The sequence below is a fragment of the Typopeltis vanoorti genome, chromosome 15 (assembly GCF_054136105.1).
Source record: "Typopeltis vanoorti isolate ZY-2024b chromosome 15, IOZ_Tvanoo_1.0, whole genome shotgun sequence".
NCBI lineage: Eukaryota > Metazoa > Arthropoda > Arachnida > Uropygi > Thelyphonidae > Typopeltis > Typopeltis vanoorti.
Genome location: NC_143563.1, coordinates 13,965,213 through 13,980,706, shown reverse-complemented (window position 1 = coordinate 13,980,706; position 15,494 = coordinate 13,965,213). Strand labels below are relative to the sequence as shown.

At 36.0% G+C, this 15,494-nt stretch overlaps 1 protein-coding gene across 2 annotated transcripts in view; it reads right to left on the bottom strand.

Moving 5' to 3' along the window:
- Positions 1-15,494, bottom strand: part of LOC150098400 (protein CutA homolog) — a 56,650-nt gene that overhangs the window by 25,185 nt on the left and 15,971 nt on the right. For both annotated transcript variants that reach the window (XM_090405223.1, XM_090405222.1), the window contains one exon: positions 6,766-6,932. In XM_090405223.1, coding sequence (XP_090261349.1) covers positions 6,766-6,908 — 143 coding nt within the window. In that variant the 5' untranslated portion in view covers positions 6,909-6,932. The remainder of the gene's footprint in view (positions 1-6,765; positions 6,933-15,494) is intronic.

The window sequence follows — 15,494 nt, the reverse complement described above, 5'->3', positions numbered from 1 at the left end:
CCATATGAATTTATTCAATTGACTTCCCACGATACCAGCTTTGCTGATTCTGTTGTCTATTTCTATATTTAGTTTACCATCTTCAGTAAAAATTGTGCCTAAGTAGCTGAAATGTTTTACTTGTTCCACAGGTTCTCCATTCACAACACAGTTGACATTTTCAATGATTCTGCCTATTTTCATTGTCTTTGTCTTTTTATTGCTGACCTTCATACCATATCTATTACAACAGCTATTCAATTTAGTCAGAGAATCTTGCAGACTTGTAGCGGATTTATTTAGAAGTATAACATCATCTGCATAAAGCAAAGAGCTGACATTAACATCTCCAATTTTGATATCATGTTTAATACCACTTTCCTTCATAATGTGATCCATATAGATAATGAATAACAGAGGGGATAATGTACATCCTTGTCTTACACCAGATTTAACATTAAACCATCTTCCTGTACTTCCTTCAATTCTAACTGCTGACTCACAACTCAAATAAAGACTAAGTATTGCGTGATATAATGCCCCATTGACACCATATAACTGCAGCGTATTGAATAGCTTCTCTCTTGGCACCTTGTCATATGCCTTTTCCAAATCGACAAAACTTAAATACAGATCTTTGTTATATTCCCATGCTTTCTCGACTATTTGTCGTAAAGTGAAGATCTGATCCTGACAGCCTCTATTTGGCCTGAATCCAGCTTGTTCTTCACCAAGCTTTTCTTCCACAATTCTTCTCAACCGTTTCTCAAGTATACTTGCATAGATCTTGCCAGGAACACTCAGTAGGGAAATACCTCTGTAATTCTCACATGCAGTTTTATTTCCCTTTTTATATATGGGTACTATGAGAGCTTTACTCCAATCATCGGGAATTCGTCCCTCTGTCCAGGCTTTCTGAACTATGCAGTGCAGCCACTGTAAGACTCTTATACCACCATACTTCAGCATTTCTGGTCGAATATCATCTACTCCTGCTCCTTTCCACATTTCAAGCCTTTGATGGCTTTTTCTACTTCAAGTATGGATATGTATTCCTGACTGCATGCCTGGTCAGTGTTTTTTATCACTGTGCTGTCATCACTGCTTGTTTCATTTAGCAGTTTTTCAAAGTAATTACTCCATACTTCAAGGATATCTTTTTCTCCTGTTTTCATTTCACCTTTATCATCTCTAATTCCTTTTACAGCACTCTTTCCTCCATTCCTAAGCTTCTTCAACAACCTCCAGAATATTTTGCCACCTTCTTGATATTTATTTTCTATATTCTTGCCAAAGTCCTCCCATGACTTTTGTTTAGCTAGTTTTACACACTGTTTAGCTTTCTTACATTTGTCTCTGTATTCTGTAAGAGTAAAAGCTGACTTATTTGACAGGAACTTTTGATATGCTTTCTTCTTTTCCTTCACTGCCTCTTTAACTTCCTGTGTCCACCAGGGAGTTCTAATTTTTTTATCTTTGCACACAACCTCACCACATGCCTCTCTGGCAGAATCAATCAATGTTTCCTTCAGAGTTTGCCACTGAATCTCCAAGGTTTGATTCCTGTTCTCAAACTCTTTCATTTTCTTTTCAATAATATTTCTGTATTTTAGTCTACAGTTTACATCTGAGAGCTGCTCAACTTTTATTCGCTTTAAAACTTTCTTACATGTTATTCTTTTCAATATGAAATTCAATTTTATCCTGCTCAAGACTAAATAGTGATCACTTCCAATTTCAAATCCTCTGTACACTCTGGTGTCCTGCACCAGGGAGAAAACATCACTATCAACAATAACATAGTCAATGAGACTTTTCTTGTTCCTAGCCTCTTCTCTCCATGTGAATTTGTGCACATTTTTATGTTGGAACATGGTGTTAGTAATAACCAGTCCATGTCCTGAGCAGAAATCCAACAGATATTTGCCATTATTATTAGCTTTGCTCTTTTCTCCAAATTTTCCCAAAATATTTTTGTATGTCTCACAATCATTTCCTACTCTACTATTTAGATCCCCAACAAGGACCAACTTTTCCTTTTTCATTGTGTCAGTTGCTTTTTCTAAAGCCTCAAAAAATTCCTCCACTTCTACCTTAGTAGAACCTTCTGTGGGACCATAGACACAAATAAGTCTCATTGTCCAGTTCCCCATTCTCATATTTGCCCACATTACTCTACTTGAGACTGACTGCCATTCAAGAAGATTAGCCTCGTATTTTGTGTTGAATACTATGGCTACTCCTTCTTTTCCTTGATTGTTATTGCCTGAATATAACATTTTGTATTTATTGCTCAGAAAGATCTCACCAGTTTTGGTCTTTTTTGTTTCAGTCACCCCTATTATGTCGATCTGGTACTTATCTAATTCCTCAGCTAGCTCCATTTCTTTGCCATTCAGGCTTCTTACGTTGATAGTACCGATCTTTAACTCTGGTGATGCTGAGTTGGGGTTTGTTTTCAGATTTGTTCCAGTAGCTGACTTTTCGCTGTTCGCCCTGGTTCCCTGGCGAAAACAACGGGGGCCTTGTTTAACCGGGCGACGCCCCAGCCTGCATGAAATTTTGTCATGTTGTACCATCATTTTTTATTTTGGTTTAACCAATAAGAATACAATTTGGTCGGCTAAATCCCAAATTGCCAGCCCATCCTCGTTCGTTCAGTATCAAAGTAGATACCCAACAGGGTGCACCACGAGAAGGTGAGGATTGGACATTAGGTCAGAAGCCCTGGTCAGTTCTCCGCATTCCTTTAAAGGCTATGTGGAGGTCTCCTCTCAGTTATACAGCTTTGACCCTTAAACTACATTCATTATAGTCTAACCAAATGGAAAAAAACTTCCAACATCTTTCTCTAAATCCAGAGTAATTTAATAATAAGGTAAGACACCTTTTAGACTTCTCCACTGCTTCCACTTTGGTATCACCACCTCTGGGTCTGGCTCCCATTGATGAGACTTCAATAAAGGTCGAAACCGGTCTGGGTTTCCCTTAATGCATAGTATTATACATGTCTGCAAGGATATGTGATTTATGTTATGGGAGATACTAAGACAAGGACTGATGAGAGCTTGGTCCACCTTTACCATGAGTTGCCTCAGTCCTGCAAACTTTGTTTGCTTACACTCGGATAAAGGATTAAACTAAATTTATTATACTCGTTCTATTACTTAAAAAACATTACTTTTATTTAAACAGTTAGCTATCACTACAGCAAATTGATAATACATCGACCAAAAGAATGATTTGTTATAGAAGATAGTTTGCTATAGTGCATTTCTTTTATCATATCACTGTACTTATGAATCTGTGATCAGGACTTGTCAGTAATTTGTTATAACACTGTTTGTTATAAGTGAAAGTTGACTGTGTATATGCATGTGTGCAAATTTTAAAATTCACACACACACATATATATAAATATATAATTAGTTCTCACAATAAATAATGTTAAACCTCAAATGGACAATTCACACTTATAGAAAGATCAGCCTGAAGACACAAAAATAGTGATCCTACCAGTAAATAAAGACAATGCTATAGTCGCTGAAAGTTTTTTTCACTTGGTTATACTATAAATTAAAGATGCCAAGAAATTATATTCTTGGTTTCATTTTTTATCCAAGTGTAAGAAAATAAAGTCTGTGTATGAAGAAACTTCACAACTGGGCTACTTGTATATAGAGGCTAATGACTTCACATCAATTGCCTTAGTATCCCATAATGCAATGCACATACGCTTTCAGACATGTATAATGCATAGCATTATACATGTCTAAGCATGCACACATACACATTCCTGTCTCGCACCTACCACATTCGTAAACAATGGGACGAATACATATCACATGCATAGCAAGCAACCTAATCATCAACTATTACGAATAACTTAGTCTTTAAATGGGGGAGGGCTAGAGTTAGTACTAAAACTGGTGGCTGCCATGTTGAATATAATCACTGCACATGGAGACAATACAGAAATTGTAAAATACTACTAAATACCACACAATTACAAAAATCATCGATTCGAATAGTGCAAACTTAAAAACTAGTACTCTCATGATATAAGTCTATCACCCAAGTGAGGATATCTCTATACCTACAGCAATACCTAATGTGAGAATTGAAGCTAAAGAATCAGAGGTATTAAATATATTGCAAAACTTAAATGCAAACACTGCGGTAGGCTTAGATGGAATATCAGCTCGGGTGTTGCGTGAATGTGCAAATGAATTGTCAACCCCTCTCACCTGGATATTTAACTTAAGTTTGAACTCTGGTATGGTCCCTAGGGAGTGGAAGTTAGGCAAAGTGGTTCCTTTGCATAAGGGTGGCTCTAAAACTGCGGTATTGAATTACAGACCAATCACCATCTCAGGAGTAGTGGTAAAAGTATTGGAAAAGTTGGTTAAAGACAAAATTCAAGAATGGGTGGATCAGGATATGATACTCTATAGAGGCCAACATGGTTTTGTTAAAGGTAGATCCTGCCTTAGCAATCTATTAACTATTCATAATAGAATAACATCTGAGTTGGACAAAGGAACTGGCTACACAGTGGTACTTCTGGATTTTGCTAAGGCTTTTGACAGGATGCCCATAGAACACTGTTACGCAAATTGGAGCAGATGGGAATGAATATTAAATTGGTGATATGGATAGGAGAATGGCTCAGGGAGAGATACCATAAGGTGGTGTATGGAGGAGCCGAGTCCAGAATGAGGCAGGTGACCAGTGGTGTGCCTCAGGGCTCTGTGCTTGGGCCAATGTTGTTTAATTTGTATATAAATGATATAGGAAACGGCTTAAAGGGAGATATTCAGTTGTTTGCTGATGATGCAAAGTTGTGTAGTGCAATAAAAAATCAAGCTGATGTTGAAAGTTTGCAGGAGGATTTAAATAAGCTGGTAAAATGGGCAAAAGAAAATGGATGTCAGTTCAATGTGGAAAAGTGTAAAGTCATGCATTTTGGGATTAAAAGATTACCAGCTGTGTACTACATCGATGGAAAGGTACTCCAAGAGATTGATGAGGCTAGGGACTTAGGGGTATTGGTAGATAGGGAGATGAAGTTCAGAGGACACATTGCTAAGGTGTCCAAGATTGCACATAGGATTACTTGGTTGTTGAGGAACACACTGACATCCAGGTTATTATTCCCCTTTATAAAGCATTGATACTTCCACATTTGGATTACTGTGCTCAGGTCTGGTCACCTGGATTCCTTGGAGATGAGGAGGCTGTGGAGAGGGTTCAGAGAAGAGTGACCAAGTTGGTGAGTGATATAAAAAATGCTCCCTACATTGATAGATTAAGAGCTTGTGGATTGCAGAGATTGGTTGATAGGCGAAGAAGAGGGGATATGATAGAAACATTCAAATTACTAAAAGGTTTTTATAGGATTGATGCAGGGGAAATGTTTCAGCTGTGTGAAAGTGATGGAAGAACAAGAGGTCATCTCTGGAAATTAAAGAAGAGTGTGGTTAACAAAGGTGTCAGAACAAGGTTTTTTGCCTGGAGGGTGGTGAATGAGTGGAATTCATTGCCTGACTTAGTTGTGAGCTCTTCGTCTGTAAATGAATTCAAGAAGAGATATGACAGATATTGTTTTGCTAGTTTGGGTCTCCCGCGATGAGTCTACTGACTCCATGGAGATACCAGTAATAATAATAAAATAATAAAAAATAATAAAAAATAATAAAAAATAAGTATTAATAATAAAAAAAGATATTGTGTTTATCTTTTTTTAACAGCTCACATGACTCACTGCATCCGTTTTCACACATTAGCAGCATCCTCCTAGCAGTTTTTGAATAAAATTCTATATAAATTTTTTTTCATGTGCATGCCATGAAATTTCTTAAATATTTCTATAGTGGTTGTCCTGCATAGTTCTACAGAGGTTTTCCTACATCTGTATCTGTATGTTCACTGGGTATCTACGAATGCTGTATGGTCACTCTGATGCTCAGTGATGTGCCACACCAGGTTTCGCCATGTAGTCCTGTTGTTTGCTTTTCTAGAGGCCTCAACTCTCTGAAGATCAGTCACTCCACACACACACCATTCACCCATCTCATTGATGGTCTACTCTCTTTCTTCTTCTTCCAGGAACTTTATCTTCTATTACTGTTCTGATAAATCCCCCTTCCATCCTTTCAATGTGTCCAAAATATTTTAACTTTCTTCTGTCGATATCCTTAAGGAGCCTTAAAGTTCTACTGATCTTTTCTAACACCCATTCATTTGTACATCTTTCAGTATATGAAAAGCAGATATCTGTTTCTTATTATTTCTGTGCTTCTTTTGGTTTACTGTATTGTAAACTGTCATATATATATATATATATATATATATATATATATATATATATATATATTTTTTTTTTTTAAAATCAAATAGTGACATCTATAAATTTTAATCTTCTCCTCAAAATCTGTTAAAATAACTAATCACTCTCAAATCCAATTTTGAATTTGGCACATTAACTACTACTCTTCGTTCACTGGCTGTACCTTTCTAATGGAAACTGCTTCTTCCATCAGTATTTCCCAGATACAATTTTTTTCAATATATTACTCTTATACATGAGACTTTAGAACCTATAGAAAATTAACGTATTAAAAGCAAATGTCAAAAAGTTCCTCTTGTATGTATCCTTGGCCTGACTTGAACTGAAGATTTTCAGTTGTTCATGGGTAGGACTGTTATAAAAAAGAGCCTTTGCATGCAAATTTAACTCTCATAAACCAAAATTTGAAAAATATAATTATAAATACTTATACTTACTCAGCCAGCTTATTTGCAACATCTTGGCTGGGTGCAGTGACATATGCAATTGAATGAACTCCTGGAGTATACACATAATCTCCACTAGTATTAGTTGCCATTGTCACAAACAATCTTCTTGTAAAATGCAGGAAGTTGGGCATCAAAACAGACACAACTAATAAAACCTAAGGAGGAGGAAAGAAACAATTTTATAATAAAACCAACGGAAGATTAATTGCAAAAAATTATATTTTTGGAAACTATAATGATTCCTAATTATACCCAAATATATGTAAACAAAAATCTCTGTGTGGCAAAATTGTTTATTGTATGCTAAGAGCACGACTACACTACGTTGCCTCAAGTATCATGCTTGCTATAATGAAAAGTACAGCTCCCAAGAGCCTGCTTTACATTTACAGTCTGCTTTCACTGGACTGAACTCACAGAGACCACAGGAATAGTTTGCTATAAGAGAAAGCTTGCTTTCCATTATAACAAACAACCCACCACGATCTGAATGCAGTTTGAAGATGGTATCTCTTATAAACACTTTCTAAGGTACTACATCATAAGTAATTATCATTATTTATCATTATCACGGGCTACTCCAGGGAGTCCTTAGACTCATCGAGGGAGGCCCTAAACATCATGTTCACACAACTGTTCAACATTCTCACAGTATCTATCATACCTTGCCTTGAACTCGCTCACTGTCATAGCACCCACAACAGACTCTGGCAGCTTATTCCACTCATTTACCACTCTAAAAGTAAAGAACTCAGCTCTAACACCCCTGCTAACCACGCTCTTGCCCAGCTTCCATGGGTGTCCCCTAGTTCTCCCACCATCAGTCCTGATCTCAAAAATATCCTCTGAATTAATCCTATAGAATCCTTTTAGCAATTTGAATGTCTCAATCATATCTCCCCTTTTCCGCCTATCAACTAGTTTCTGCAACCCACAAATCTTCAACCTGTACTCATATGGTTCATTCCATAGACCTGCTATCATCTTAGTCACTCGCCTCTGGATCCTCTCCACCTCCTCCCCATCAAGAAGGAACCGAGGTGACCAAATCTGGGCACAGTAGTCGAGATGAGGTCTTATCAGGGCTCGGTACAGAGGTACAATAACTTGCTTGTCTCTGCTCGTCAAGGTATTTTTCAACAACCAAGTGAGTTGATGAGCTGATTTAGCTACTTTCGCAATGTGCCCCTTAAACTTCATCTCCCTATCCACCAACACTCCCAAGTCCATGGCCTCATCAATCTCTTGGAGTACAGTTCCACCAATGTGGTATACTGCTGCTAATCTTTTCACTCCAAAATGCATAACCTTACATTTTGTCACATTAAATTGACATCCATTTTCCTTAGTCCAGAACTCCAATCTATCTAAGTCATCTTGCAAGACTTTGACATCTTCTGCATTCACTATCGCCCTACCCAACTTTGCATCATCAGCGAACAAATGAACTGTCCCACTTAGACCCTTCCCTATATCGTTAATGAACAGATTAAACAGCAGTGGTCCAAGAACAGAACCCTGTGGCACACCACTAGTCACAGGCTGTCTTTTGGACTCTACTCCTGAATAAACTACTCTTTGATATCTCTCCATCAACCACCCAGCTATCCATCTCACCAACCCTATATCCATTCCCATATGTTGTAGTTTACGGATTAGAATTCCATGTGGTATCCTGTCAAACGCCTTTGCCAGGTCCAGCAGTATCACTGTAAACCCATTTCCCTTATCCAGTTCAGCCGTCACCTTGTTATAAAACTTGAGCAAGTTACTGAGGCATGATCTACCCTTCACAAAGCCATGCTGTCCTCTGTACAGTATCTCATTTTCATCAATCCATTCCTGTATTTTTCCCTTGACTACTTTCTCCAAGACCTTGACAACGACTCCTGATATGCTGATCGGTCGGTAATTTGCAACCATAGTCTTGGATCCTCCTTTATGCAGTGAAACTATTTTCCCCTCTTTCCACGCCTTCGGGACCAAGCCAGACCCGAGACTCAGATTAAACAACATGGTCAAGGGCACTGATAATTCCTTAGCCGCTTCATGCAAGACCCGTGTCGGCATACCATCCAGTTCCACAGATGTATTCACATTAAGGTTCTGTAATAGACTATTCACTTCCACTTCATTCATCACAATTCCCGTATAAACTAATGGTTCCTTCATTGTTTCAACGTCACCACCTGGATGATATACTTTTGCAAAGTGCTCGCTCAGTAACTCCACTATATCGACTGGTTCAGTGAACTCTTTACCATCGTCATTCCTTAAAATCATTTTGCCATGTAAAGTTTTTTTCTTGCTTACAGCATATTGAAAGAACTGTTTGGGATTCTCTTTTGCTTGCATAGCTAGTTTCCTTTCATAATCGGCTTTTGCTGTTTTTACCACACTCGTAATAATAATGAAACCTTTCTAAATCTGCACTTAGTTTACTTAATGAAGGTTGGCTATAAGCTGGTTCTGATGGTTCTTCTTCTGTAGCCATCTTCCATGAATACTTTTTCTGATATTGTACATAGCTCATGTTGAAAGACTATTTCAGAGAAGTGAATAGCTTGGTTTTCTTTAATAACAGTGGTTGGTTATTTAGATTATTATACCAAAGAAACTAAGGAAGATATTATGTTAAAAATTGTACATATTTGCCAGTCAGTTTATTATGCAGAATGAAAAATCAGGCCCTACCAATAAAACCACATAATACTATTAGCTTAAAAAACTCTTATAAATGGTCCTCTTGGTTATAACAGAAATTATTGTGGAATGGTAGTAGAAATCAACATGGATGTATTTGGCAATGTGGGTTGCGGAAGATAGATAAAGCAAAGTTGCATGAGGGGAGACAGTCGATTAAGTGGCGTTATTCTGTTCAGTTTTAATGATAAATTGAATGTGTTATTAAACATGGATCATAAAACTATATGCTGAAATAATGAAGAACAAAATGGCTTCAGAATAGGAAGATCTTGCATAGATCCCACATTCATTCTCAAAATACTAATAAAGAAAAGAAGAGAAGTCAACTTAGAAACACATCCAGCATTTACAGATTATATATATAAAAAAAAGCATTTGACAAGATAGACAAATACTAAACAACTACTTATCTATAAATTTAGTAAAACCGCTCAATGTCCTATATGAGAAAACAGTACAAACATAAAAAGAGACAAGAAAAGAACCAAAACATTTGTTCTATATTGTGTGTATCTAAGTAATAGGAGAACTTAGACAAGGATGCCACCTATCTCCAATAGTTTTTTTGGAATATGAATGAAATAATGAAGAATCTTCATTATTTCACATCAAAGAATGGAGAATAACTAACAAAGAAGGAATCCAAATGGAAATGATTTCAAATCAAGTCATTTGTATTGAGGCTTAAATGCTGGGAGGACATCATGTTGGAGGTTTAATGGAATATTTACAGCACTAGGAAAGGATTAAAAACTAATTTAAAAAAAAAAAGATGCTCAGCGATGTTGGGTCTCCTTGTTTTGTGTTTCTTTTGTTCAGAACCATCTTCCTGTTATTCCACAATTGCTTGCAGAAGCCTTTGCAATAAACATATCACGTTCCTGTCCACTCCATAAGATTTAGGCTTCAGTCCATGCACTTTCTGATCTATAGTGGTGAATGCTTTCTGAAAGTCAACAAAGCATGCATGAATATCTTTAGGTAGAGCTTTTCCTCAATTAATATTTGGTGAACAGCACTCCTGACTCCTGCTTGCTCATCTTGTAGACTTTCTTCTGTTAGTTTTATCATTCTGTTAATATCATCATAAATACTTTTTCCATGACTTGTTAGAGCAACTGTTCTATAGTTTTTGCAGCCCATTTTGCTTCCTTTTTTTTTTGCGAGTGGTATTAGAATTTATTCTGCCCATTCTTTTGGTGCTTTCTATTCATCCCATGCAATAATGACTTCATGGAGAGATTGAGAAAAGTAGATGATGAGGAGGAGAGACTGACTGTAGGTGAGCAAGAGGTGTATGAGGAGTTGAGTAAACTAGATGTTAATATGGCTGTGGGACTTCATAATATATCACCACGTATTCTGAAGGAATGTATGTGCCAGGGAGTTGACACCTGCCTTGACATTTTTTTTTAATATGAGTCTTGCACTCGGTCAAGTCCCTAAGGAGTGGAAGGAGGACAAGATTGTGCCACTTCATAAAGGAGGTGATCAAACTCATGCATCAAACAGGCCTATCTATGTGTCAGGCGTTGTGGTTAATTGTTGGAGAAGCTTGTGAGAACTAGGATCCAGAGTTGGGTTGATAACAATGGTATTATCTTTGATGGACACCATGGATTTGCTAAAGGGAGATCATGTTTTAGTAATCTACTTACTTATTACAATAAAGTGACTGCTTCTTTGGACAGAGGAGAAGGATACACAGTAATATACTTAGATTTCGCAAAGGCTTTTGATAGAGTACCTCATGATAAATTGATAGTCAAACTAGAGCAGATGGGGTTGGGTATTAGATTAGTGCATTGGATTGGAGACTGGCTATCTGATAGGTATCAACAAGTTGTGTATGGGGGAGCAATATCCAGGAAAAAGAAAATCATGGAGTGCCTCAGGGTTCTGTTTTGGGGCCATTACTGTTTAACTTGTATATTAGCGATATAGGTGAAGATTTGGATGGAGATATTCAGCTGCTTGCAGATGATGCAAAGTTGGGACGAACCATGAAGAGTAGTGAAGATGTTGTGGCCTTGCAAGAAGACTTGAATAAATTGAGTGATTAGGCACGGAAATGGGGATGTGAGTTCAATGTTGCAAAATGTAAGGTTTTAAAATTTGGAAAACAAAGATGGGATGCAGAATTTATGCTTGGTGAAGATATATTGTTGGAGGTGGAAGAAATAAGAGATCTGGGGATGATAGTGGATAAGGATTTGAAATTTAGGGGGGACACAGCCAAAATTGTGAAGACAACACAAAGGCTTCTGTGAATGATGCGAAGGACACTGATGTGTAGAAGTAGGTAGATTCTTGTTCCGTTGCATAAGGCTTTGATTAGGCCACACATGGACTATTGTGCACAGATTTGGTCATCTGGTTTTCAGAAGGATGAAGAGATGTTGAAAAGGGTCCAAAGGCGATTAATAAGGTAGTTTCTGACCTCTGGAATGTCGAGTATGAGGAAAGATTGAGAAGATGTAATTTGCAGAGTCTGGTGGACAGGAGGAAGAGGGGAGATATGATAGAGACCTACAAGTTGGTAAGGGGTTGTTATAGGATCAATGGTGGAGAAGTTCTACAGAAAACAGTGGGAGATCGGGGGAGAACCAGAGGTCATCCCTGGAAACTGTATAAAGAGGGTGTGAGTAGGGGAGTGAGAGGCAGGTTTTCTTTGTGCAGAGTTGTAAATGATTGGAATGCCTTGCCTGAGAGTGTGGTGTCTGCAAGGAGTTTGAACGTGTTCAAGGCACAGTATGATGAACTGTGTGTGTGATAAAAGGACCTCCCAGATGAGTCTTTGACTCCATGAGGTTTTGGGGTAATAATAATAATAATAATAATAATAATAATAATATTATACAACCAGTGAGTTCATCTATCACCAACTTGCCACTATGTTTCAGTATCTCCCCAGTGATCACATCATTCTTGGGGATTTTATGGTTCTTTCAATGTTTTACTGCCTTTATCAATTTCAAATATACTATATATAAATTAAATTCAATGATATTGTAAAACAATATAATATACCAATTTCTCAAGGAAAAAACTAAATCCATTGCATTCAAAGAAAAATGCCATCAAGCTAAAATAGTTATAGACAAAATAATTGAACAAGTCCATCATTTTAATTATTTGGGCTATAAAATAAGTTACAATGAAGATTTAGAAATATTTAAGGAAATAAATAAATTCTCTAAAGTAAATGGAAAACTAAACAAAACATTAAGACCATCAGTAGTCACAAAAAAAAAAAAGATTAAGAATGTATAATATATTATCAAAAACCAACTTTATTATATGGAAGTGAAACATGGACAGTAAGAGAGAGAGAGATGAAAAGAACAGCTTTTCATCTTTTCATCTGATTATACAAGACCAGATAAAAAGCAAAATTAAGACATACTGAAAAAACTAATCCAAACAACAGTAATGGGGAAAAAAAATACAACATTACATAACTACAAAAAACATGGAAAAGATATCCAGAATCAATGAAAAAAGTACCCAAGAAAAATAATGAATTACAAACCAAAAGGATGAAGAAATAGAAGCTGGCTAATGAATTGTTAGGCTGAGCCCAAAACAGGCCACATGTCCAAGATTTGGGAAAGAAAGATGAAGAATGAATAAAAGTACAGTCAGCAAATCAGAAACTTGTTTAATTGTCCAATATAGAAGAACAGTTACAAACTCCTCAACAAAATCAAGTTCATTTTAACATCTCCAAAAGATGAAGTACAACCACTGTTGTAATCACATTCCCTGGTGTAAGATCACCACCCAGCTTATTGGAGACCTGAAGTGGGTTGAATAAGTCCCGTGTGCTTGGTCTCTAGGTTTCAGATTATGGAAAAAATAAATTAAAAAAAATATATATATATAAAATTGATAAAAATGAGAAAAAATACCCTTGGCCCACCCACGATACAAATGTACTGTACACATTACTGAACACCAAGCATATATTAAACTAAAGGAGCGATTTCTTTGCATGGAGGATGGTTGAACCATGGAATGCATTGCCTGATAGAGTATTGAGAGCGAGAATGGTCAACGAGTTTAAGGAGTGGTATGATAGACTTTGTGTTTCCTAGGAAGGACCTCCCGCGATGAGTCTTTTGACTCCATGGAGGCCTGAATAATAATAATAATAATAATAATAAAAGAAGTATCATAAATCTTGCTGTACAGAGCATGGAATTTATTACACTAGCCACAGGATTCTATGAGATCATGCTAAGCTTCTACAGATCTGAATGTATTTTCAAGGAAAGTGATGAAGTTCTTTATCATCATCATCATAATTTCAATCTCAATGGTAGACTTTCTATGCCAAAAATATAGGAAACTGTTATTAAAAATGATATTCCTTAATTTCATCTAGTGTAGTCACAAGCACTCTCATGATTACACAAAGAAAGATAATACTTTCCATGTGCATACATTGTTGTTTTGGAAGCTTTCAATTATTCATTCTTTCACACCAATGATGGTTTAAGAAAAACAAACACTTGTCTGAGATATATCTAATATTTTACCTTTATTAAACTTTTTACTGTGAATACATGCACTTTATTGCAAAATACAAGAGCGCATGTTCAAGGAATTTGAAACAAGAATAGCCAGCACCTATCTTGAGTAGGATAAGAATGAAATATCCTACTCATTCCTACTGAAAACAAAAACATGTTTCAAGTTTTAAAATGAATCCCAGTGAAAAAACTCTCAGATGTAAACTGTCAACTCGAACATACAAATATGATTATAGAAAAAAAAACTAAAGGAGTTTGAAAACAAGAACAAAACATTAGAGACAAACTTTGCAATGTGTAGCAAAGTTGACTGTAGAGATGGAAAATATTAAGAACTCCACAGCACACATAGCAAGTTTTCAAAAAAAAAAAAAATAAAGCATCTGATGTAAAAGAAGAAATCATAATTTGACCAAGTAAGTCAGCATGTGCTCTTAGTTAGAATAACGAGAAAAAATATTTTAAAGTTAAATATCATAAAGGTAGCAAAATGTTTTAGAAAATACTCGGCAAGCTAAAAAATGGATAAGCATCATAAAAGGGATCAAAGATAATAAAGGTGATATAAAGTTGGAATATATTCTGAGAATGTCTGGAGTAATTGATTCCAAAAATTATTAACTGAGGTGGCAAAAAAAAATAGAAAAGTAGCAGAGAATATCCAAAAGGAATGTGATCAGGGGCGCATATTAATACTTAGGTAGAAAGCCCTCAGAAACTTGAAATATGGAGATGTGAAAGCTTTATAGTAGCTGTTCTGCATAAAAAAAAAAAAAAAAAAAAAAAATATATATATATATATATATATATATATATATATATATATTTCAAAAAATAGATTTAATGACTCCAAGACCGAGATAACATTTTACAAGATTTTAATGATAAATACTACTAGTTTCGGCATATAGCAGCCTTCTTCAATGTATAACAACCGAGTAAAAACTAATCGCCACATATATATATATATATATATATATATATTCAGAAAGATTCATCACAAGATTGAATCCTAGAAAAAACTGAATATCCAAATTATAAAGGAATTTTCTGAGTATTCCTGGGAAGTTTTAGGAAAGTATAGTTGAAACAGGCTTAAAAAATTGGATTAAGAGAAAACTAGTGAAGAACAAGCTGGATTTAGACCAAATTGTTCTAAATTCTACTTGTGGTACTAAGATCAGATTTTGATCTTGTGATAAACAATGGAGAAACACTGGAATATAATAATGAGTTAAATTTAAACTTTGATAAGCTTGAAAGGTCAACAATGATAAGGATCATCATGACATATGAAAATGTAGCAAAGGAAAAACCATTCATTACAGAATAAATGGAACCTTATAGAGAGCAATATAAAGCTTTATACTGCACATAAGTTGGAACACAATGCACATATGGAAAACAAGAGAAATCAGTCAAGAGACAGTTCAGTTTTAAACTGGTAGACACAATTGAAGAATCTACAGGAAGGTT